At 40.4% G+C, this 26850-nt stretch overlaps 1 protein-coding gene across 3 annotated transcripts in view; it reads right to left on the bottom strand.

Annotated features, from left to right (window-relative positions):
- BANK1 (B cell scaffold protein with ankyrin repeats 1) overlaps nt 1–26850 on the bottom strand; it is a 713259-nt gene that overhangs the window by 528233 nt on the left and 158176 nt on the right. For all 3 annotated transcript variants that reach the window (XM_040418216.1, XM_040418217.1, XM_040418218.1), the window contains exons 4-5: nt 15240–15381; nt 10327–10469 (exon numbers count right to left, since the gene is read on the bottom strand). In XM_040418216.1, the coding sequence (XP_040274150.1) occupies nt 10327–10469; nt 15240–15381 (285 nt within the window). The remainder of the gene's footprint in view (nt 1–10326; nt 10470–15239; nt 15382–26850) is intronic.

Below are 26850 nucleotides of genomic sequence, written 5' to 3'. Positions count from 1 at the left end.
TAGCAGATAAAAGCACGTGACCTTTCTAGGAATGGGAAGGGGAGGGTTATTTGGAAACATGTGAATTAAACGCTCTGGGAAGTAGCGAAGCAGCTAGTTCTTTATGTGAAAATACCGCCAGCATTTGTGGATTTTAAGAGTCAAGTGCATATATATTGTTTGAAACAAATATATAGAATTTTATTGATATGTGTCTTCGAAGAGCAAGGTTTTTTGCATGGAAGGGCGGTCCGTGGATGTGACCTATGGCTAATAAATACCGCACCTGTGAGGGAGGATACTATTGCCTCTGACGAAGTGGGACTGGCGAAACCCGGGTCGGATGGACTCTAGAGATAAGGACATTCTGTTTTTAGAAGGCTGAATTTTTATGTCTATTTTGTAAGTAGAATAAATTGCTTTTAGCGGAATTACCTGGTGGAACTTCACTATTATGCGAAAAAAACTTCTTTCTAGGGTGCGGGTGTACGGGAGTGCGCCAGCCTCTGGAATCCGATTGTTTGGCTACAAGGTGAAACAACTGCGTATTTGGGAACAGAATCTGGGAGTGGAATCCTACACTCATAGGAAGCGCGATCATCATCTTTTGGAACTAAGCCTTAATACACTCAATTTAAAGGCCTTTACATTCACCAATTGCCTACATGATTCATTCATTTCTGAGCTCTGAACTATTGTTTGTCATCAACTGTGATAATGTAAAAAATAATGGTATTGGTCTCGGGATTGATAAATGTGAATACTCCTCATAGTGATATTTATACAAGTCATTGCGGCAGGGCTGTGTACAAAGATTTGCCATACTCCAAAATAATAAATACAATGTGTCACGGGGTTCCGAAGGTGCACTCGGTCCCCCATTGCCCGCAGAACTGTTGCTTAGCTTTTGGAATGAGGTTCTGTGTTTGACCTCATTCCCAGGGCGGCTTTACTAGCTGGGTGGCTCCTTGCTCCTAAGTCTGCCTTGAGCGCCGAGCTGATCACTCGGTGCTCGACTGGTTGGTCTATCGGTCATGTGACGCTGGCCACGTCACATGACCCTCACTCCCCACTATAAATACAGGCAGCCTGCTGGCTACAGGTTGCCTGTTAATTTCTAGGTTCCTGGTATTTGTTGGACTGCTGAATACTTACCTGATCCTGTTCCTTGACCATCCTTTTGCCTGATCCTCCTGTACTGCGCATCCGTCCTGGTATTGTGACCTCGGCTCCCACCTGACTACTCTCTTAGGACTCCTCTTGTACTTCTCTGCTCTCCTGGTATTTATGACCCCGGCTTCTCCTGACAATTCTCTGCTTGCTCCATTTGTACTTTGCAGCTTTCCTGGTATTGACTCGGTCCGTTCACGTCCTGTTGTTTGTCTGTCTGTCATCCCTGCACTTACTCCAAGTTAGGGATTGCCGTCCAGTTGTCCCCTGTCATTAGGACTCGCGAGGCAAGTAGGCAGGGCCAGGGGTAAGGGTGGAGCGCAATGGTCACTTCCCTTCCCCCTGTGTGTGTGTGTACGCGACCGTTACAGATTAACAGGCCCAATAACCACTGTATTATGAATCCTCTGGTGACCCTGACTGACTATGTCTCTAATCTGACGCAGATGGTGCAGGAGTTAGGGGAAAAACTCAGCTCTTTTGAGTTAGGGCAAGGCTCTTCCACTCCTCAGGCCTCCAGTCCGCATTTTGAGCCCCAGATTAAGCTCCCAGAAACCTTTTCTGGAGACCGGAAGAAGTTTCTCTCTTTTAAGGAGAGTTGTAAACTTTACTTCCGTTTGCGCCCCGTGTCCTCTGGCCCCGAGAGTCAACGCGAGGGCATTATCATTTCCCGATTACAGGGTGATCCCCAGGACTGGGCGTTCTCTTTACCTGCTGGCGCCAGTTGTTTATATTCTGTGGAGGGGTTCTTTCAGGCCCTAGGTACCCTCTATGATGAACCAGACAGGGCTCTAGTAGCCGAGACGGCTCTAAAGGCACTGGTTCAGGGCAATTTACCAGCGGAGGATTATTGCACCCAATTCAGAAGGTGGTGTGTCCCCTCAGGATGGAACGAACCAGCCCTGAAGAGTCAGTTCAGGTCAGGTCTGTCTGATAAATTAAAGGATCTTCTGGTCAGTTATCAACTTCCAGAGACCTTAGAGGAGATGATGACCCTTGTTGTCCGACTTGACCGACGGGTTAGAGAGAGACGACAGGAACAACAGTTCTCTTCCCAGATGGTGGTCCAGCCAGAGGCCTATCCCAGAGACAATGCTGAGGTCTCCACCGAGGAACCCATGCAGGTTGGCATGACCCGAGGGAATCTTCGCCGCAGACGTGGAGAATGATTTTATTGTGGAGATTCTGACCATTGGATCAACCAGTGTCCTAAGAAGGTCCTCTCTGTCAAGTCTCCTAAGGCAAGGCAACCTAAAGACCAGGTACACCCTGAATTTTCTAAATGTAAGCTTTCGGTACCCATTACGATTTCTCTGGGAGTAGATAAATGGGCGGGTAAGGCCTTTATTGATTCTGGCTCAGCGGCTAGCTTTATAGACTCTGAGTATGCTGTTAGATTGGGTATTCCTATGTTTGCCTTACCAACTCCTATCCATGTCATGGCTATTGATGCTACTCCTCTTATTGGTGGTACGGTGAGCTTATGTACCTCAGAGATTTCTCTAACCGTGGGTGTGTGCCACTCAGAGAGATGTTCGCTTCTAGTCCTGGAGAACCTACCTGCTGAGGTGGTACTAGGGTTGCCTTGGCTCCGACTACATAACCCCACTATAGATTGGTCCAATGGGGAGTTGGTGAGATGGGGGCCTAAGTGTGACTCGTGCCTGTCCGTGGTACAGGCTGGGGTCTCAGTAAAGTCTGATACTTTACCCTCTGTTGTTAGAGAATATTCTGATGTATTCTCATCACCAACCCCAGAGGTTCTACCCCCCCATAGACCTTATAATTGTACCATAGAGCTAGTAGAGGGGGCCAAGTTTCCTAAAGGACGAATTTATAAACTTTTTCTATGCCCGAACGCAAGGCCATGGAAGATTATATTAAGGAGAGCCTTGGTAAAGGGCATATTAGACCTTCTGTCTCTCCTATGGGGGCGGGGTTTTTCTTCGTTAAGAAAAAAGATGGTGGTCTTAGGCCATGTATCGATTACCGGAGATTAAATAAAATCACTGTCCAGAATAGATACTCCCTCCCATTGATTCCGGATTTATTTAACCAGGTCCTGGGGGCCACCTGGTTTTCCAAAATTGACCTGAAAGGGGCATACAATCTAATCCGAATCAAGGAGGAAGACGAATGGAAGACGGCGTTCAATACTCCGGTAGGACACTTTGAATATCAAGTGATGCCTTTTGGACTCAGCAATGCCCCAGCTGTGTTCCAAAACTTCATGAATGACATTCTTAGGGAATTCTTAGGTAAATTTGTTATTGTCTATCTTGACGACATTTTGATATTCTCTCCTGACTTCGAATCCCATGTGTCTCATGTTAGACAAGTATTAGAGGTGTTGAGGGAGAATCAGCTATCCGCTAAACAAGAGAAATGTGTCTTTGGTGTGCAGGAGATTCTGTTTCTAGGGCATGTTCTGACTCCTCACGCCTTCAAGATGGATCCTGGTAAGGTACTAGCAATTAAGGAATGGGTAAGACCTTCATCCTTAAAGGCCTTACAACGGTTCTTAGGTTTCGCCAATTACTATCGTAAATTTATTATGAATTTTTCCATAATTGCTAAACCGTTGACCGACCTTACTAAGAAAGGGGCGGATTTGGAGAATTGGTCTACTGAGGCCATTTCTTAATTTGAAAAATTAAAAAAGGCATTCAGTAGCGCTCCCATTCTGATCCAGCCTGATCAGGAGAAACCTTTTATTGTGGAGGTGGATGCGTCCGAGGACGGCGCAGGAGCAGTCCTTTCACAAGGTCCTGCCAGCCTCACTAATCTGAGACCATGTGCCTTCTTCTCCAGGAAATTCTCTCCCACGGAGAGAAACTACGACATAGCGAATAGGGAGCTGCTGGCCATTAAATGGGCATTTGAGGAGTGGAGGCATTTTCTGGAGGGGGCAAGGCATTGTGTAACTGTTGTCACTGACCATAAAAACCTTATGTTTCTCGAGTCTGCTAAGAGGTTGAATCCCCGTCAAGCCAGATGGGCTCTGTTTTTTACTCGTTTTGATTTTTCCATCACGTTCAGGCCGGGAAGTAAAAATGTGAAGGCGGACGCATTATCTCGGAGCTTCCAGGCTTTTCAACCTACTGAGGTACCACCTGAATCCATCCTACCAGCAAAAATCTTCTTAGCAGCTCTTACCCAGGATATCTCGGCTCGCATTAGGTCGGAACAACATCTGGCACCGGTATCCACCCCAACAGATAAGTTGTTTGTTCCCGTACAATTTCGTCTCCAGCTGTTGGGTGAGTGTCACGATTCTGCCTTTTGTGGACATCCGGGTGTTGAGGGCACTAAGGATCTGGTTTCTAGATCTTATTGGTGGCCCACTCTAACTAGGGATGTCAAGTCCTATGTGTCAGCCTGTGAGGTTTGTGCCAGGTCCAAGACACCTAGGACTCGCCCTGCTGGTAACCTACGACCCCTACCCATTCCCAGTAGACCCTGGTCCCATATCTCGATGGACTTTATAACTGACCTACCGCTGGCGGAGGGTAAGACTGTAGTGTGGGTAGTGGTGGATAGGTTTAGCAAGATGGTCCATTTCATTCCCCTGTCTAAACTCCCGAATGCCAAAACCCTGGCGTCTATTTTTGTGAAAGAAATTGTTCGATTGCATGGTATCCCGGAAAATATTGTTTCGGACAGGGGTGTGCAGTTTGTGTCCAAATTCTGGAGAGCCTTCTGTCAAAGATGTAAAATTTCGTTGTCTTTTTCTTCCGCCTACCATCCTGAGAGTAATGGGCAGACTGAACGCCTTAATCAATCTGTGGAACAATTCCTGAGGTTGTATGTTGCTGATGACCAGCAATTATGGGTCAAATTCCTTCCATTGGCTGAATTTGCTCTGAATAACCGTGTCAATTCTTCTGCTGGGGTCTCCCCTTTCTTTTGTAACCATGGTTTTCATTCCCGTTTTCATTCTGGGTCGTCCGTCTCCTCCTCTAACCCTGAAGCTGATAAACTCTCCTCCGAACTGTGCACAGTTTGGGCCCGGGTTCAATCGAACCTAGAAAAGGCTCAATGTTCTCAAAAACTCAAGGCCGATAGGAGACGTTCAAGGGGGGTAAACTTTCAGGTTGGGGATAAAGTATGGTTGTCCTCCAAGAATCTACCTCTCAAGGTAACTTCTAAAAAACTTGCTCCTCGTTTTATTGGACCATATAAGATCACGGAAGTGATTAACCCGGTATCTTTTAGGTTGGAGCTGCCTGAGTCATTCCACATTCATAATGTGTTCCATAAATCTCTGCTTAAAAAATATTTTGAACCGGTAGTACCATCAAAAGCCTCGCCTCCGCCAGTTCTTGTTAATGATGCTGTCGAGTATGTGGTGTCTAAAATAGTGGATGTCAGGAAGGTGCGTAATTCCTTGCAGTACCTGATTCACTGGAAGGGGTATGGACCTGAAGAGAGATCTTGGGTACCTGCCAGGGAGGTTCATGCTCCTAGACTTGTTCGTAAATTTCATTTAGAACACCCTGAAAAGCCATCGCCTTAAGTCTTGGGTCCGGTGGCCCCTCGTAAAAGGGGGGGTACTGTCACGGGGTTCCGAAGGTGCACTCGGTCCCCCATTGCCCGCAGAACTGTTGCTTAGCTTTTGGAATGAGGTTCTGTGTTTGACCTCATTCCCAGGGCGGCTTTACTAGCTGGGTGGCTCCTTGCTCCTAAGTCTGCCTTGAGCGCCGAGCTGATCACTCGGTGCTCGACTGGTTGGTCTGTCGGTCATGTGACGCTGGCCACGTCACATGACCCTCACTCCCCACTATAAATACAGGCAGCCTGCTGGCTACAGGTTGCCTGTTAATTTCTAGGTTCCTGGTATTTGTTGGACTGCTGAATACTTACCTGATCCTGTTCCTTGACCATCCTTTTGCCTGATCCTCCTGTACTGCGCATCCGTCCTGGTATTGTGACCTCGGCTCCCACCTGACTACTCTCTTAGGACTCCTCTTGTACTTCTCTGCTCTCCTGGTATTTATGACCCCGGCTTCTCCTGACAATTCTCTGCTTGCTCCATTTGTACTTTGCAGCTTTCCTGGTATTGACTCGGTCCGTTCACGTCCTGTTGTTTGTCTGTCTGTCATCCCTGCACTTACTCCAAGTTAGGGATTGCCGTCCAGTTGTCCCCTGTCATTAGGACTCGCGAGGCAAGTAGGCAGGGCCAGGGGTAAGGGTGGAGCGCAGTGGTCACTTCCCTTCCCCCTGTGTGTGTGTGTACGCGACCGTTACACAATGTCTAAATATTACCCCCATACTGTCACTAAATAACACTACCAAACAGTAACTGGATAACACCACCATACCATGACATGGTAACACCACCATACTATGGCTGGATAACACCACCATACGACCATACTGATAAACCCCATAATTTATCAGTAATGCCATAGATGTGTACAATATGACTGGAAGAGTCCATTCACACAAAGTGTGGTTCCACAAAATATGGATATCGGCCATGTGCACGCTGCATCACAGTGCACATGGGTACTTGGCCCGCATGTTGCAACAAAGCACATGACATGTCCTATCTTTTGCGCAGCGTCTGCACGGATGCAGAAGCATATGGAAGCCCCTTTGTCGCAACACGCGGACCAGGGATCCATTGAAGTCAATGGATCCGCACCGTGATTTGGCGTGCGCATGGCAGGTATCCATGTATTGCAGATCCAAGTTTGCAGACCGCAAAACACCATCATGGGAATGCCCCCTAATGACCCCTAAATCTCTAGCATCTCAGGTGGCAAAATTATCATATATCAAAATATGCTTTTGAAAATTGTATGTCAAATTTACTGATGATACTATCAAAAACACTGTATGGTGGTGTTATCCAGTCATGGTACAGTGTGCTATCCAGTTACTGTATGGTGGTGTTATTTAGTATTTATTATATATGGTTATTTGTTCTCCATACGGAGAAGGGTTTCCACTTCCCCTATATGCATTATGCACTTTAGTGACTAAGCATTTTTTTCATTTATTTATTGTTGCATTCCAAGAGCTATAATTTTTATTTTTCTGTTGATGTAGCCGTATGCATGCTTGCTATTGTAGGACAAGTTGTAGTTTTTATTGGCACCATTTTCGGGTACATACAATCAATGATAAACTTTTATTAACTTTTTCTGGGGAGGAATGGAAATAAATGGAAATACCGCAAATTACTTTTTACAATATACATTTTTGTGACTTTGTGGCATACATAACATAATAACTTTACTCTCTGGGTCAGTATGATTACAGCAGTACCAAATACATTCAGTCTGTTTCACAGTTTTACTATTTTTGTACAATAACTCCCCTCTTTAAGAAAACAAAAATGGTTTTGCATTGCTGTATCCCTAGATCCATACGTTTTTTGCTTTTCTTTCTATCATGCTGTGTGAGGGCTTGATTTTTGCTGGACAACTTATATAGTTTGGTATCATAAGACTGGTGTAGGTAAGACTTTATGATCTAGATTCTGTTTTCTTGATGGTAAAAAACTAAAATTCTGTTGGCTGACAGAATTACATTAGCTTTGTGAGCAGATCTCAGTGTGGTGAAGCTATAGTATATAGTGATATGATATTTACATGCTAGCACACAGCTCTCCCTTCAGCCTGCTGTCTAGCCTTGTCAATCAAAGGGAGGGGAAGTGTGCAGAGCACAGGAAGCGTTACATAGCAGTGCTCAAATGATTCAGCCCTGCCTCCTGGTGCTTGAACTTCTCATTTGCATATGACTAAAAATGTAGCTATCTTTGCAGCTGTTTAGCATATAGACACAAGAAAGGTATTGCTTTAATCAGCATGATAAGCCCTACCAGCCAGTATGTATGGTTTAACAGGGTTGATCCTGGTGACAGAGCCTCTTTCAGACCTGGTCCCCCTAAGGGGTGCAGACTGGATAGTATTGGTTGGCACGCTGGCAGTGGAATAAGAAAGGCATCTAATTGGTATTGATTTACATATCTTAGTTTACGGCTAATGTAGGAATATGTAAATGTAAGAATAAAGAAATAAAACTGATGCAGAATAAGTCTCTCTGCATTCTCCCTGCACTCTCTCCGCAGTCTACCTGCACTCCCCCTCTGCAATATTCTTCTATTAATTGTTTTCAGCAACATTGTCCCTAGCACATGAGAACTTGCCACGTCTCTCCCTATGCTCAGCTCACAGGACAATGGCGGAAACCACACGGGATGAGGGTTTTTATAGGGCTGTGACATCACAGGGGATGGCTGGCAGCACGGCATTATGAGTGATCTTGCATTCCGAGCTTGTCACCTCTACACTTAGTTTTGCTTACGTGCAACCATTTTAGGAAAACCTGATCCATTACCACGAAGCACAAAACAATTCATATTCGTTGCTAATCAGTTATCCTAAACTTCGGACTGAATTCCCTTTGAATGCTTCGCTTCGTTCAACACTAGATATCATATCCCACTTTAGAAAGTAGTTGTGCCTCTCCATGCACGTAAACACCTTGTGGACCACCTAAAAGCATACTACTGCCGGCATGTCATTGCTATAGATAACAGATACACGCACCAGGTTGATCATTATTGTTCTTAACATAGTATCATTAAATTCTGTTGTTTAGCAATCAGTCATGTTCCAGTCCTGGTGACACCCAATGCAGTAAATGTTGCTTTTTGTATTTTAGTGGTCACCAGAGTTTCCAGTTGACGAGCAGAGATCACAGGTCTTTATTACTCTCCACTCAAGTATGTACCATGGCGGAATATTAGATGGCACCAAAAGTTTAAAAACAACACAGAAGACAAGGAAACATACTAGAATAACAAAACTCAGGTTTGAGCCAGTTCACATTCAGTTTTTTGGTGCTGATTTTGGAACGTTTCTGCATCAAAATCAGCTCCAAAAACACCTCAAAACAGCCTCCTATTCATTTCAATAGGAAGCAGCACTTGCTTTTTTATTACACGTGGAAAAAGAAGCAGCGTGTTCTATCTTGGGGCAGAATCAGCACAGAATTTCCAATTGAAATAAATAGGAAGCTAAAAAAACCTGCTCCAAATAAGTCCATGTGTTTTTTATGCATTTATGAATTTTTTGGCACAGATCTCCTTCAAAAACCTAAAGCAGAAAATTCAGCTTTGTAATGAAGTGAACACCCATTGGTTTAAAAAAAGACGCGTTAAATAAATGCATCAAAAACGCGCAAAAAACTGTATGGAAAACTTTTTTCTGGCTGTATGGAAATGCAGTCTATTCACAACAGGAAGAGAAGAAGGAGTTCAGTGCCAGACCCCTCTAGCTTGTCTCCATAGCAACGGCATGGTCTGCCTCCACTGAAGGTATGGCACTGTCAAAGAGGATCTGTCCCGCCTCACAGAAAAAGTACTGGCTGCAGAGTTTGGCAGCCATATGTGACATGACTCTTGCACTGTTTTCTTCCTCCTAGCCTCTGGAGTTCAGTGGCCAATGGTGCTGTCAGTTTAGAGACCGGAAAGCAGTGAATTGTCAAGTGGTTGGGCCCAGTAATCGGGAGGGGGGACCGACCTCCTGACAATTCACTGTTGATGGGTGCCAAAGCTAACAACGCCAATGGCACGTGGATAAGGGGAGGCCAGGAGACAAATCATCAAGAGCCATAGAAGAAGATGCAGCCAGTTTTATTTCTGTGAGGACCTGACAGGTTTCTTTAAAGGGATTGTCTCATCTCAGACAATGGGGGCATACCACTAGGCTATGCCTCCATTGTCTTATAGGTGCAGGTCCCAGCGGGAACTAAGCCCCCAAGGTGGTGGCTGGAGGACTCCGGTCCAGCCACCACCAAGCGCTCTCCCCATAGAAGTGAATAAGAGCGCACCGCGCATGACTGGCCACCGCTCCCATTCACTTCTATGGGCATGACGGAAATAGCCGAGCCAGTGCTCGGCTATTTTCGGCAGCCCCATAGAAAATGAATAGAGGGCGGCTGCGCATGTGCAGTGCGCTCTCCACCACTGCCGGGGCTCCATTCTCGATATATGTGTGGGTCCCAGTGGTAGCGATATGCAGCCATCCTCTGTGATGGGACAACCCCTTTAAGTAAAAGACCATAAGGTCCACTGACTACCTACACAACATTGCATTTGATCTGCATCTATGAACATATGTCCAAATCCGCTATTATACTGTGTATTGATGGTTCTGTTTTTACCTGACAGATGAACGCTACAGGATCAATGCTTTTTAGGAGCAGATGTTTAAGGTCTTCAGCTGTTGAAAAGTATTCAATCTGCGTTGAAGCTGTAATGATTTCTCCACAGCAAATATTCACTGTGACTTCACCAGGAGGGAAATCTTATAAAAAAAAATACATAGAAACATGAATATGTGTATGAAACATGAAATGTATGTGAACAACAAATATACTGTAGATGCACCTGCTATTATGGATGAAACCAAGAAATTCAGTGTCAGAACTTGCTGGGAGTTATAGTTTTGCAAGAGCTGGAGAGCCACAGGTTGGAGATTACTGCTCTAACCAGTGCTCTAAACGCAGGTTGATAACAATGGTGTCAGAATAACAACTATAAATACGTACAATTAAGGCCTCTTTCACACTACCGTATGGCTATTTGAGTGTTTTGCGGTCCGTTTTTCACGGATATGTTGTTCCATTTTTTTGTTTCTGTTGGGTTTCCGTTTCGGTTCCGTTTTTCCGTTCCGTTTTTCCGTATGGCATATACAGAATACAGTAATTACATAGAACAAATTGGGCTGGGCATAACATTTTCAATAGATGGTTCCACAAAAAACGGAACAGATACGGATGCATTTCCGTATGCATTCAGTTTTTTTTGCGGACCCATTGACTTTAATGGAGCCACGGAACGTGATTTGCGGCCAAATATAGGACATGTTCTATCTTTGCACAGAACGGAGATACGGAAACACGGAAACGGAATACATACGGAGTACATTCCGTTTTTTTGGGCGGAACCATTGAAATGAATGGTTCCATATACGGACCGTATACGGAACGCAAAAAAAATGGTAGTGTGAAAGAGGCCTAACCTTGTAATTTTGTATTAAATCCATAGTGTTCCTACTGTAATACCATGAAAATTTTCCTCCCACATATCCTGATGGAAAATCCATAGAATTTCCACTGAGTTGACATGGCCTAATATGTTTTTTGCAGTACAGCACAGATGTCATCATGTCTTCATTGCAAGTAAAAAGGTTTTAACCTCTTAAAGTTGTTGCACCACCATTAGATGTCATTCAGCAAGAAAAGCTAGATACACCTGAGCTACCAGCCTGAAATATGTCTATGAGATTAATTAGAGCAACTAATCTCTGGATCCATATGATATACAGAATTAGTTATGTCTTTGTTAGAAAGAGATTGTCATGTTAAATATAAATGTCTGATATTCATTTTAACATCAATTATTTTTTCCTCCAAGCCTTCCATGACCCATAATGCGACCAAATAATTTACTATATCATGTATTGCAAATTGAAAAAAAGCAGATCTGTCATGGTTTATTGGGTTTTCTTCTCATGGCGTTCACTGTTCACTAAAAGTAACACGCTGACCTTACTCTACTGGTCAGTGCAATGACAGTGATACCAAATTTATATACTGCACTTTTTCTTTGCTTCACCATATTCTGACTCCCATACGTTTTCTTTTCTTATCTTAGGCTTGTTTTCATTGGAACCATTCTGGAGTACATATAATGCCATTCACCCTAATGAAGTCTCTGTGCAGTGATGGCTGTAACGGGGAAAAATGAAAAACACACAATTTGCCTTTTTTTTTTCACCTTTTCCCACACAAAAAATTTAATAACAGTGATCAAAAAGTTGTACATACCACAAAAATTATGCAAATAAAAACTACAGTTTGTCCTGCAAAAATCAAACCCTCATACAGCTCCATGGATGGAAATATAAAAAAAAAAAGTTAGGGCTGTCAGAATATGCTGATGTGGAAAAAAAAAGTTTTTATTTTTTAAAAATTAGTAAAAAAAAAAAAAAAAATACAAGTTTGGTATCTCCATATCCGTGAGCCACAGATTAATGACATCATATTTTTAGTGCACAGTGTTAGCCGTGATGCCAAAACCCCAAGAATCTTGGAATTGTGTTTTGTTTTTGTTTTTCAATTTAACCCCACAAATAATTATTTTCCAATAACAGACATGGTTAAGTAAATGGTACCCTTAAAAATACAACTTATCTCACAAAAAAAACCATTTGGCTATATGAAAGGAAATTTAAAAAGGTTATGACTATTGGAACGTGGGGAGGAAAAAATTAAAATGCAAAACCAAAAATGGGCCTGGTACTTAAAGATTTAAAGGGAGAGAGAAATATCTCCTCTCATCTGTCTTCAAAAAAACATTAAGTGATTGGTGATACTCCTGCTACTGTTTGGGTCAGATCCCAATTTGGAAGCAAGTGCGGAGCTGTACATTGATTCAAGAGGGCAGGATTTCAATAAAGGGCTTCCATAGAGTGAAAAACCTCTTTATGTTTGTTTCTCTGTGTTGCTACGATAATAATTTTTAGATTTGAATAGTATGGACATTTTCGAGTGTGGGGATACTAATAATGCTTTTTTATTGCTTATTTTATATGTAAAATTGAGAAAGAGGCGATTTTAATTTTAAAAACTTTTTGTGTTTTTTAGATTGATAAAAACATTCTTTTATTGTACTTTTTTTTTTTTCCTTAGGGGACCTGAACATGTGATCTTCAATCACCATAGACTGCAGTAGAATACTATTGCAGTCTATGGGAACATTACTGATCAGACAGGGCTTAAAGTGTAACTGTCACTTCAACTATTTTTTTAATGTGTAGGGGAAGTGAGTAGGAATATTTTGGTAATATACTTTACTAGGTGATTTTGTTCAGTTTTATAAAACTAATGAAGTTGTCCCCTAGCAATGCTCTAAATGAGCATTGCTAATGACATCCCGTCTTCAGTGTTGAGCACTGTGTAGAACTGTACACTGAAGACTCTCCCAGCCTTTACTCTCACTGCCTTCTTCCTACATATATTAATATAACTGACCTTATACACTAAAAAACTATTTCTTGTCATCTATAATGTCAGTGGTGAGCATTGACAGACCATTTGTCCTTTATATCCCTGTGGGCTCACTAACTAACTAGCCATCAGGGGGATACAGGAGAGCTGGGCAGTCAGGAAAATAAATATTTCAATGAGGCACTACATGTGGAATACCTACAGGGTCATAGCACAGATCCATGGACACTCCATGTTCTGTCATACAGGGTCCTTGCATGAGACCTTATCTAAAAAATATAGATTTATATATCAACAAATTTTAATAAGCATGCCCTATGGTAATTTCTGTTCAAGCTGAAGTATAAGCATATTGAATTCTGAAAAAATATGAAAGAACAAAAAGGCACAGTGAGCTGCAGGTCATAAGCACAATTTAATTGACAGTTTTTTTTGTTTTTTTTTTATACACAATTTGTTTTCTTAGAGATAAAAATCGCTCAGCTGCACTGCAGAATATAGCAAGCCTAAGCAAATTTTCTCAAGAACTATGCTGTTTAAATTCTGGTGCTCACAGACACAGCACAGTAATGAATATATACTTTCAATTTAGTTTTAGCATTGCTTTTCCGTAAGACATTGGTTCTCCCTAGGGGCACAGCACACAGTTCTGGAGTGTTGTCCTTTGTTTGTCCTTTGTCATATGTTGACATGTCCTGCACAGACTCACATGCTTATGTGAAAAATTAAATGAAAACTTTTTCCCATCTTTAATTTAACTTCGCATAACACTTTGTTCTAATACTGTACGGAGCAGGAGCTCCGTACAGTATTAGAATGTATTGGCTCCGATGAGCTGAAGTTATTCCAAGGTATCACTTGGAACCGAACCGAGTTCAGGAAATGTTTTTTTACAGTACAAATTAATTTATGAAGTTATTGCACGAAGTCATCGGAGCCAATACATTCTAATGCTCCTGCTCCGTACAGTATTAGAACGAAGTTTTATGCGAATCGACTATGTTTCGACTTCATTCGAAATCGATTCGCTCATCCCTATTTAGAGCATGAAAAGTATTAATGTGCAATAAATAGAGCATTTCAAATGAGGTGGTATTGCAATATACATGCAATAAAATTTAGTTAGACTTTCATATGTACATTATATTTTCCTCTTTGGTAGCACCCCCTGCTGTTCATTCTGGTGGTGCACCTTCTCCTGCATTCAGTGGTGGGCTAACATGCACATGCATTTCAAATGAGGTGGTATTGCAATATACATGCAATAAAATTTAGTTAGACTTTCATATGTACATTATATTTTCCTCTTTGGTATGGTAGCACCCCCTGCTGTTCATTCTGGTGGTGCACCTTCTCCTGCATTCAGTGGTGGGCTAACATGCTCAGCAGCTTCTCTGCTCCCTTTACCTCTCTTCAGTGTTGTGTAGTGCCCTCATAGAGAGGAAAGTGGAGTGGCCTAGTCACCGTTTATGTAAACAAGTATATACCGGTAGCTATATCTCTCTTTGGGCAGTACATACCATATGTATATCTGGGGCTATATGTGAGGGGCTATTTTCTATACAGTTTAGGAGGAGGTTAAAAAAAAAAAAGGTAAATGAAAGGCTTCCTGGGAGATGGAGGTGTTTGTCTTAAGAGCTCCTGCCCACTTACAAAAAGAGAACACACACCTCCAGATAAGCAGTAAAAAAAATGCAGTTTTAAATGTGTGGGATACCCCTTTAACGTCTGTCTATAAATATGTTGATGGTTAATATGGAAATTTTGAATCTTACCACTATCCTGACCATTCTTGGTTTAGTTATTCTCAGCAGCATGGTCATGGGAACTGTGTCCTAGTGATCATGTGATCACAAGGACAACAGGGGCAAGAATGGTGTTGTAGACTGTGCTATTCTTTTCATCTATAATACTGAAAAGGCCAGCAGAAACCCTGGCAAAACCATAAAATATGTATGTGTATGAACAGATACCGGATTCATATTTAAAATATTAAATTGTTGCAGTAATAATTATTATAACAATAATAAAAAATAAATGAAAAAACACAATTTATTTCTTACCAGGAGCACTCAAGCATAGAATTTTTTCACTCCATTGTTTTGGCTTATTCCTAATAAGTTTATTTTTTATACAAAATTCAACTTCTACTTCTGTGTCCTTTGGTATGCCTTTTGACAGAATAATAAACAGTTCACCCGGATTCTGCATAATGAAAAAAAACAAAAAACATATATATATAAAAAGATATAAATACATTGGTGCAGATTTACTATTGAAAATGCACAATTTTTTGGTGCAATTTGTTCCAAAAACTGACATACATGCTTTACACTGAATTTATCTTCTGTTTTAGACACTTTTCTAACGCGTTTACACTTCACTCAACAAGGAGTGTGGCATAGTAAGACGGAACGTGACTGAGAGAAAGAGGAGCGGCTTAAATGTGCTGCTAAGCAACAAAAGATTTGGAGTAAAACTAAGCAAACTTATGAAGTATTAAGAGAAAGCTATAGGGGTATACAGCTAAAGGGCTTGAAAGAAATAATAAAACCAATAAGGCCTACCCCTCAGTAATGCTCAAATACACAGCCAAGCTCAATAGAAACACGATAACCAGTAACATGAAGAGTAGGGATGAGTCAATTGATACTAAATGAAATTAATTTGTTACAGATTTCACAAAAACTCATCCACCAAATGAATCCAAAGGAAGTTTTAGACTATTTTAGATGAAACTCATAAAAATAGTGTATAGAGCCATTTTACATGACACTGGAAGGAAGTGGAGGGAAGTACTTGCCCTGATTAGCTCGAAGGCCAACAGACAGCCTTGATCAACCTACGGTATCAGGGGCAGTACGCAGGCAAGTCATTATGAAGAGACAGCATTCAGCTTGTGACCTGGAAGGATGTGTTGTAGCAGTGTCTGACAAAAAGCAATTTCAAACACAAGAAAGAAAAGTATAGTGGCTCACCCGTCTTTATTTCTGGTTATAGTTGCACTGTTATAGGCTTACCCCACTGCTTTTTAATAATTTCTAAAATAAGAGATATTAACAGGCACTCAATCACCCGGAACTGCGTTGAGAATTCATAATTTAATGCACCAATAAACAATAAAACTAAACCATTAGTAGGATTAAAATTATAAAAAAATGATATAAAAACACTGAGGACAATTATCACAGTAGATATAACTATCGCAGCTAAAATAATTAATCAGTTGTCATATGTATATATATATAAACACATTAAAGAAAGCTACATATATATATATTATATTGATAATACTCATTTTGAAGAGGGGGATGATAATCATGAACATTGATTTTTGAATGGAATAATTTGGATAAAATAACATCATTGACCATTTATTGTTATTCTAATCATTAACATTGATTATTGGAGGATGTGGTGAAGTTGAGCCGTTATCAGCAAAAGTTGTACAAACTGGATTCCAAAAAAGTTGGGACACTAAACAAATTGTGAATAAAAACTGAATGCAATGATGTGGAGATGGCAAATGTCAATATTTTATTTGTAATAGAACGTAGATGACAGATCAAACGTTTAATCCGAGAAAATGTATCTTTTTAAAGGAAAAATACGTTGATTCCAATTTTCACGGTGTCAACAAATCCCCAAAAAGTTGGGACAAGTAGCAATAAGAGGCTGGAAAAAGTAAATTTGAGTATAACGAAGAGCTGGAAGATCAATTAACACTAATTAGGTCAATTGGCAACATGATTGGGTATAAAAAGAGCTTCTCAGAGTGGCAGTGTCTCTCAGAAGCCAAGATGGGTAGAGGATCACCAATTCCCACAATGTTGCGCAGAAAGATAGTGGAGCAATATCAGAAAGGTGTTACCCAGCAAAAAATTGCAAAGACTTTGCATCTATCATCATCAACTGTGCATAACATCATCCGAAGATTCAGAGAATCTGGAACAATCTCTGTGCGTAAGGGTCAAGGCCGTAAAACCATACTGGATGCCCGTGATCTCCGGGCCCTTAAACGACACTGCACCACAAACAGGAATGCTACTGTAAAGGAAATCACAGAATGGGCTCAGGAATACTTCCAGAAACCATTGTCAGTGAACACAATCCACCGTGCCATCCGCCGTTGCCAGCTGAAACTCTACAGTGCAAAGAAGAAGCCATTTCTAAGCAAGATCCACAAGCTCAGGCGTTTTCACTGGGCAAGGGATCATTTAAAATGGAGTGTGGCAAAATGGAAGACTGTTCTGTGGTCAGACGAGTCACGATTCAAAGTTCTTTTTGGAGATCTCGGACGCCATGTCATCCGGACCAAAGAGGACAAGGACAACCCAAGTTGTTATCAACGCTCAGTTCAGAAGCCTGCATCTCTGATAGTATGGGGTTGCATGAGTTAGTGTGGCATGGGCAGCTTGCATGTCTGGAAAGGCACCATCAATGCAGAAAAATATATTCAGGTTCTAGAACAACATATGCTCCCATCCAGACGTCATCTCTTTCAGGGAAGACCCTGCATTTTTCAACAAGATAATGCCAGACCACATTCTGCATCAATCACAACATCATGGCTGCGTAGGAGAAGGATCCGGGTACTGAAATGGCCAGTCTGCAGTCCAGATCTTTTGGCGCATCATAAAGAGGAAGGTGCAACAAAGAAGGCCCAAGACGATTGAACAGTTAGAGGCCTGTATTAGACAAGAATGGGAGAGCATTCCTATTTCTAAACTTGAGAGACTGGTCTCCTCGGTCCCCAGACGTCTGTTGAGTGTTGTAAGAAGGGGAGATGCCACACAGTGGTGAAAATGGCCTTGTCCCAACTTTTTGGGGATTTGTTGACACCATGAAATTCTGATTCAACATATTTTTCCCTTAAAATGGTACATTTTCTCAGTTTAAACTTTTGTTCCGTGATTTATGTTCTATTCTGAATAAAATATTAGAAGTTGGCACCTCCACATCATTGCATTCAGTTTTTATTCACGATTTGTATAGTGTCCCAACTTTTTTGGAATCCGGTTTGTATATGTGCACAACTATATTATATAGATAGCATTTATCCCAAAGGAATTTCCATCTATAACGTCCTAAGGACAAAGATAATAAATATATATACACTTTTTAATAGGGGAAGAATAATTATGAACATTGATTCTTAATCTTGAATGAAATAATCTGGATCAAGTAACATTGTTTACCATCTATTGTTATCCTAATTATGAACATTGATTATCGGATGAATTATGAACAACATCTATTATCTGGATCAACTAACTCAATTAATTTCCCATAACAATACTAATCATTGAATATCTGAATTATATTAATATTGATTTATTATTGATTGATTTTTGGATATTTAATATTCATATTTTTTATTATTTTTTATTTATGTTCTATAAATCATTTTATGTGCTTGATTAGGAAATGTGTTATATATACATATGACAACTGATTAATAATTTTTGCTTCGAGAGTCTGCGATATCTACTGTGATAATTGTCCTCATAGTATTTTTATAATTGTTTTTTATAATTTTAATCCTACTAATTGTTTAGTTTTATTGTTTATTGGTGCATTAAATTATGAATTCTTAACGCAGTTTCGGGTGATTGAGTGCCTGTTAATATCTCTTATTTTAGAAGTTAGACACAAGCCAGTAATCTAGTTGTACTAAGGACACCATATGGAGAGAATACAGAGATATAATTGGGTAGATTTTAGTTGTGTGTTTAATACTGATGCTGGCAGCTAGTTCTACATTACAAGACCCCCTGCAAGAAAAATAAACTTTATTTTTTCTGCATATGAACAGGCAGACAGCTTCATAAGCTTATTGCCAGTAGCCCAATAGCATACATTCTGTGCCAAATGCTGAGCAATTGCATATTTTTTAATTCTAAAAAGCTTTTTAAATATACTGTTATTTACTATTTACTGAATGTGTTGTATATTGTGGCCAGATAATGGGTACAAAAGCAATACAGTAATAATGCCATTTTAATACTCATGTTGCATATTGGACCCCCTGATGACGCTTTGAGCAAAACGTGCGTCGGGGCGGCCAGTATGGTATACTTGTACTTTATATTTTTGATTTGGTTCATGGTTGTATCTGGTGTTTTTCCTACTTAACCCCTTCTTGACATATGACCTAATAGTATGTAATGGTGGCAAGTGACTTGCCGCATTTTGACATACTATTATGTCATGGTGATTGGGCGGGCACCAGAGCGGTGCGTGTCCGATCACTGCAGGGGCCCGGCAGTCCCTGATAGCCGGGCCCGTGTTGTATCTGCCGGTAGTGTTGATCACGAATATTCGAATTGCAAATTTTTATCGCGAATATCGGCACTTTGAGAATTCGCGAATATTTAGAATATAGTTAGATTTTTTTTTAAATTAGTACACATGATCCCTCCGTGCTTCTAGCTTGTGGGCCAATGAGAAGGCTGCAATATTTTTGACTTTAGGAGTAGAGTTTATTGCAAATTTTCATAATGCGAAATCGGCGATAAATATATTCGTCATTTTTTTACATCTGAAGTCATGATTCCTCCCTGCTTAAGTAACTTAAGTAACTTAAGCAGGGAGGAATTGTGACTTCAGATGTAAAAAATGATGAATATTCTAAAAAACAAATATATTAGATATATTGCTATATATTAGTTTTTTAGAATATTCATAATATTCTAAAACAAGAATATATATCAATATAGAGAATATTCGAAAAAATCGAATATAGAGCAATTTAGCTAATATAGTGCTATAATCTCCTTTGTCTAATAGTTGTAATTTTTTTCTCATCTGAAGTCCAGATTGGAAAAAAAATACAAATATAAAAAAAAATAAGATTATGGCACTATATTAGCTAAATTGCTCTACATTCGTTTTTTTTTTTTTTTTTTTCGAAAATTCGCTATATTGCTATATCTTCTTGTTTTAGAATATTACGAATATTCTAAAAATGAATATTTGTTTTTTCGAATATTCGTAATATTCTAAAACAAGAATATATAGCAATATAGTGAATATTCGCTAAATACAAAATATAGAGCAATTTAACGGCTATACTGCACTAATCTTTTTTTTTTATAGTCTTATTTTTTTTCTCTTCTGAACTTTGGATTTGGAAAAAATTGACACTATTAAAAAAAAATATTAAAGCACTATATTTGCTTAGCTAAATTGCTCTGTTTGTATTTTCTCGAATATTCGCTATATTGCTATATATTCTTGTTTTAGAATATGACGAATAGCACTATATTTACTGCTATATATTCTTTTTTGATCAATCGCATTGCACGATTTTTACATTTTAGATTAATCGCAATCGTGAAAATAATCTTGAATACGAATATTCGCGAATATGAAACGAATGATCTAGCGAATATTCCCGAAATATCGCGAATTCGAATATGGGACCTGCCGCTCATCACTATCCGCCGGTATCGCTGTAAAAGCCGATGCCAGCAGATTAACCCCTTCTATGCCGCAGTCAGCACTGAAGGTAGAAGGTGCATGTGGCAGTGGGGGAGCCCATCGGGTCCACGCGCTGCTGTGGCGGGGACCTGATGGGTGACAAGGCAGCCCTATGCCATGCAGGGGTTAATTGCGGCACCTGAGGGGTTAATTGTGCGGATCACAGCCCCCTGTAAGAGATCGGGTGCTGCCATGCAGCAGGGGGCCGTTATGTCCACAGTTCTCAGTATATTCTAACTTGAAGCGTCCCCATCACTATGGGAACGCCTCTGTGTTAGAATATACTGTTAGATCTGAGTTTTCATGATCTAACTCAAATCCGATGGTATATTCTAACAGAGGCGTTCCCATGGTGATGGGGACGCTTAAAGTTAAAATATACCATTGGATTGGAGAAACTCCGATCCGATGGTATATTAATATTACCCGAACACCGAACCCGAACTTTTACTGAAATGTTCGGGTTCGGGTGCCAAACACCGTAAAGTTCGGTACGAACCCGAACTTTACAGTTCGGGTTCGCTCAACCCTATGCAACACCAATCGATCAAAAAGGCATATATCACATAAAATGGTACCAATAAAACTGTCACCTCATCCCGCAATAAATGAGCCCCTACATAAGAAAATCGATTAAAAAATAAATAAAATAACTATAGCTCTCAGAACATGGAGACATTAAAACATAATTTTTTGTTTCAAATACGCTATTATTGTGTTAAATCGAAATAAATTTTAAAAAAGTAGACAAACAGTATTAGGTATCGCCGCGTCTGTAACAACCATATCTATCAAAATATCACATGACCTAACCCCTCAGGTGAACACCGTAAAAAAATGAACAGTGCCAAAAAAGCCATTTTTGTCACCTAACATCACAAAGTGCAATACCAAGTGATCAAAAAGCCATATGCCCCCAAAATAGTACCAATCAAACCGTCATCTCATCCCACAAAAAATAAGACCCTACCTATCAAAAAATAAAAAAGCTATGGGTCTCAGACTATGGAGACACTAAGACATCATTTTTTGTTTCAAAAATGCTATTATTGTGTAAAACTTAAATAAATAAAGAAAAAGTATACATATTAGGAATTTCCACGTCCGTAACGATCTGCTCTATAAAAATGTCATATGACCTAACCCCTCAGGTGAACGTTTTGAAAATAAATAAATAAAAACTCTGCCAAAACAACCAATTTTTGGGTCACCTTGCCCCATAAAGTATAATAATGAATGATCGAAAAATCATATGTACCAAAAAATGGTACCAATAAAAATGTCAACTCTTCCTGCAAAACATGAGCCCCTGCACAAGACGATCGGCAGAAAAAATAAATAAAAATAAGGCATTCAGAAAATAGAGACACAAAAACATTTTTTTTTTCAAAAATGCTTTATTATGTAAAACTGAAACAAACAAAGAAAGTAGACATATTTGATATCATTGCACCCTTAACAACCTGCTCTATAAAAATAGCACATGATCTACCCTGTCAGATGAATGTTGTAAAAAATAAAAACAGTGCCAATGCAGCCATTTTATGGTTACCTTGCCTCACAAAAAACGTAATATATGACAATTAAAAATCATATGTACCCCAAAATAGTACCAATAAAACTAGCACCTTATCCACTAGTTTCCAAAATGGGGTCACTTTTTGGGAGTTTCGACTGTAACGGTGCTTTAAGGGGGCTTTAAATGGCATCTAAAAACCAGTCCAGCAAAATCTGCCTTCCAAAAACCATATGGCGCTCCTTTTCTTCTGCGCCCTGCCGTGTGCCCTTACATCAGTGGTGTGTTTCTGTAAACCGCATAATCAGTATAATAAATATTGAGCTTTGTTTTGCTGTTAACCCTCAATGTGTTAAAGAAAAAAATGAATTAAAATGGAAAATCTGCCAACAAAGTGAAATTTAGAAATTTCATCTCCATTCTCCATTCTTATGGAACACCTAAAGGGTTAAAAAAAGTTTGTAAAATCAGTTTTGAGTAACTTGAGGGGTGTATTTTCTACAATGGGGTCATCATTTATGGGGGGTTTCCATTATGTAAGCCCCACAAAGTTACTTCAGACATGAACTGGTTCTTAAAAAGTGGGTTTGGGAAATTTTCGTAAAAATTTTAAGAATTGCTTCAAATATTCTAAGCCTTCTAACATCCTAAAAAAATAAAATGACATTTACAAAATGATGCCAGCATAAAGTAGGCACATGGGGAAAGTTAAGTAATAAATATTTTATGAGGTATCACTTTATGTTTTTCGAAAGCAGATAAATCGAAATTTTGAAAATTGAGAATTTTTTCTAAATTTTTGGTAAATTTGGGATTTTTTCATAAATAAAGTTGAAATATATTGACTCAAATTTATGACTATCATGAAGTACAATGTGTCACGAGAAAACTATCTCAGAATGGCTTGGATGAATAAAAGTGTTCCAAAGCTATTACCACATAAAGTGACATGTCATATTTTCAAAAAATGGCCTGGGCAGAAGGGCAAAAAATTGCCCGGGGTAGGAGGGGTTAAGCTTTATCTATTGAAGTATATTTTGTATGCACTTGCACTTTATTTTTTATATTTTCATTCTTGACTAATATGCCAAGTGCTATTTACTTTTTGTAATTGTCAACAGTTACCGTCCGTTTGTGTGCCCTGCCATGTACCTTATGTATCTCTTGACCACCATGGATCTATTTTAATTATGTGATTTTATGATAATTGTATAATAAAGATTTATTGAGTTACTCATTCCCTGGCTGTTGCTTTTTGGTGATTAAGTTGCATATTGCTGCAAGATAATGGGTAGTTACAGCAAAAGCAATGCTCCAATAATGAGATTTTTATTCACGTGATATTGAACACATTTTCTTTTTATAGCAAAAACCATGTTATATTACTGCATCAGACTGTTTCATATTACTGCAAGCCTATTGGTGGTTACAGAAAACATAATACTGTGGGAATGGCATTTTGATACCATTTTGATACCTGTGTTATTAAACACATTACTTATTGCTGCAAAATAAGGGGCAGTTACAGCAAAAGCAATACTGCAGTAAAAGCATTTTGATACCCATATTATTAAACATGTTGCATATTGCTGCAAGATGACGGGTAGTTAAAGCAAAAGAAATACTGAATTTTTTTTTACCCAAATTAATAAAAATGTTGCATATTCCTACAAGAAAATACGTAGTTACAGCAAAAGCAATATTGCAATAACACCATTTTTATACTCGTGTTATTGGGTTATTTTTGTAGCAAAAAAAAAGTTATATTACTGCATCAGACTGTGTAGTTCAAAGAAATTTAACTGCAAAGATTTTTATACACATGTTAGAGAACACATATAGTTCAAACACATTTTACATTCAACAATGCACAGTTATACCCTTGAAAGTGAACACATTACTGCATCAGATCAAAGACATGTTACTGCAAAGACATTTCACAGTAAAAATTATATTGTTTTACCCAAGTTAGTGAAAGCATACTTAAACATTGCATTTTTATAACCATGTTAGTGAATGCGTTACTGCATCAGACCGTGTGGTTCAAATATATTTTACTTCAAAAAATTGCATTGTTACACATGTTAGAAAAATAATAGTTCAAAGCCATTTTTCCACAAACATTGCACTTAGGCTACATGCACACGACCATGCAGTTTTTTGCGGTCCGCAAACCGCGGATCCGCAAAAAATGGAAGCTGCCCGTGTGCCTTCCGTTCCAATTTGTGGAACGGGCGGCCCATTGTAGACATGCCTATTTTTGTCTGCAAAAGGACAAGAATAGGACATGCTATATTTTTTTTGCGGGACCTCAGAACGGAGCAACTTTTGTGGCCCCATTGAAGTGAATGGGTCCGCACCCGAGCCGCAAAAACTGCGACTTGGATGCGGACCCGAAAAACGGTTGTGTGCATGAGGCCTTATACCTATGTTAGTGAACACATTACTCCATCAAAATACCATGATTTAACCATGCAAAATGAAAGACCCAGACCTCTTCATCTGAAAGACAGAATGTGGGTAGTAGCAGCAGTAGCAGCAGTAGCAGCACCAGCGATCTGGCCAGATGTAGAAGTAATAGTGGCAGGCAATAGTTCTCCCTGGCTTTTTATAGGTGCCATATAATTATTGAGGACAAAGATGAGATTGTGGACTAAATGGCTAACTTCTCCTCTTAGCCACAGCAGGATTATGTGGATTCCACTTCTGATTTGAACACCATACCTTAATGCCAGGGGTCACATTATTCCTACTGCTACTCCTCCCTGCAACCCCAGGTAAGCTTTTCAGCTGAATTCTCTCTGTCTTCACTGCACCTTCCTTATTTCTAAGAGGCAACAAAGCCCCATATGCTATGGAAGATACTCAATAGAGTCTCTGTGCCGATTACGTGTGTGTGAACAGTCAGCTTTTGGACTGCAATGCGGAAGAGGTTCAGGCAGAGGTGGGGAACCACATGCATAGATGTGTTGGTGGTGGCAATTGTGGTGATAATGGAAGCAGAGGTAGTGACAGTGGCGCACAGGGGCAAATACAGAACAGGTACAGAAATTGAGAGGAGGGCCAAGGAGCATTGATGACATATCACAATTAGAGTTGAGCGAACACCTGGATGTTCGGGTTCGAGAAGTTCGGCCGAACTTCCCGGAAATGTTCGGGTTCGGGATCCGAACCCGACCCGAACTTCGTCCCGAACCCAACCCCATTGAAGTCAATGGGGACCCAAACTTTTCGGCACTAAAAAGGCTGTAAAACAGCCCAGGAAAGGGCTAGAGGGCTGCAAAAGGCAGCAAAATGTAGTTAAATCCCCTGCAAACAAATGTGGATAGGAAAATTAATAAAAATAAAAATAAAATAAATAAAAAATTAACCAATATCAATTGGAGAGAGGTCCCATAGCAGAGAATCAGGCTTCAGGGCAGCAGAGAATCAGTCTTCATGTCATAGCAGAGAATCAGGCCTCACGTCAGCCAAAACTGGAAAAGTCCATTGTCAGATATTTAGGCCCCGGCACCCAGGCAGAGGAAAGAGGTCCCATAACATAGAATCTGGCTTCATGTCAGCAGAGAATCAGGCTTCATGTCATAGCAGAGAATCAGGCTTCACGTCACCCACCACTGGAACAGTCCATTGTCAGATATTTAGGCCCATGCAGAGGAGAGAGGTCCCATAGCAGAGAATCTGGCTTCATGTCAGCAGAGAATCAGTCTTCATGTCATAGCAGAGAATCAGGCTTCACGTCACCCACCACTGGAACAGTCCATTGTCAGATATTTAGGCCCCGGCACCCAGGCAGAGGAGAGAGGTCCCATAACAGAGATTCAGGCTTTATGTCAGCGGAGAATCAGTCTTCATGTCATAGCAGAGAATCAGGCTTCACGTCACCCACCACTGGAACAGTCCATTGTCATATATTTAGGCCCCGGCACCCAGACAGCGGAGAGAGGTCCAATAGTAGAGATTTAGGCTTCATGTCAGCAGAGAATCAGTCTTCATGTCATAGCAGAGAATCATGCTTCACGTCACCCAACATTGGAACAGTCCATTGTCATATAATTTAGGCCCCGGCACCCAGACAGAGGAGAGAGGTCCCATAACAGAGAATAAGTCTTCATGTCATAGCAGAGAATCATGCTTCACGTCACCCACCACTGGAACAGTCCATTGTCACATATTTAGGCCCAGGCACCCAGGCAGAGGAGAGAGGTCCCATAGCAGAGAATCTGGCTTCATGTCAGCAGAGAATCAGTCTTCATGTTATAGCAGAGAATCATGCTTCACGTCACCCAACATTGGAACAGTCCATTGTCATATAATTTAGGCCCCGGCACCCAGGCAGAGGAGAGAGGTCCCATAACAGATTCAGGCTTCATGTCAGCGACTCAGCAGAGAATCAGTCTTCATGTCATAGCAGAGAATCAGGCTTCACGTCACCCACCACTCGAACAGTCCATTGTCAGGTATTTAGGCCCCGGCACCCAGGCAGAGGAGAGAGGTCCCATAACAGAGATTCAGGCTTCATGTCAGCAGAGAATCAGTCTTCATGTCATAGCAGAGAATCAGGCTTCACGTCACCCACCACTAGAATAGTCTATTGTCACATATTTAGGCCCAGGCACCCAGGCAGAGGAGAGAGGTCCCATAACAGAGATTCAGGCTTCATGTCAGCGACTCAG

The sequence above is a fragment of the Bufo bufo genome, chromosome 2 (genome assembly GCF_905171765.1).
Source record: "Bufo bufo chromosome 2, aBufBuf1.1, whole genome shotgun sequence".
Lineage (NCBI taxonomy): Eukaryota > Metazoa > Chordata > Amphibia > Anura > Bufonidae > Bufo > Bufo bufo.
Note: the sequence above shows the minus strand (reverse complement) of the source record. Positions and strands in the feature narration are given on the sequence as shown.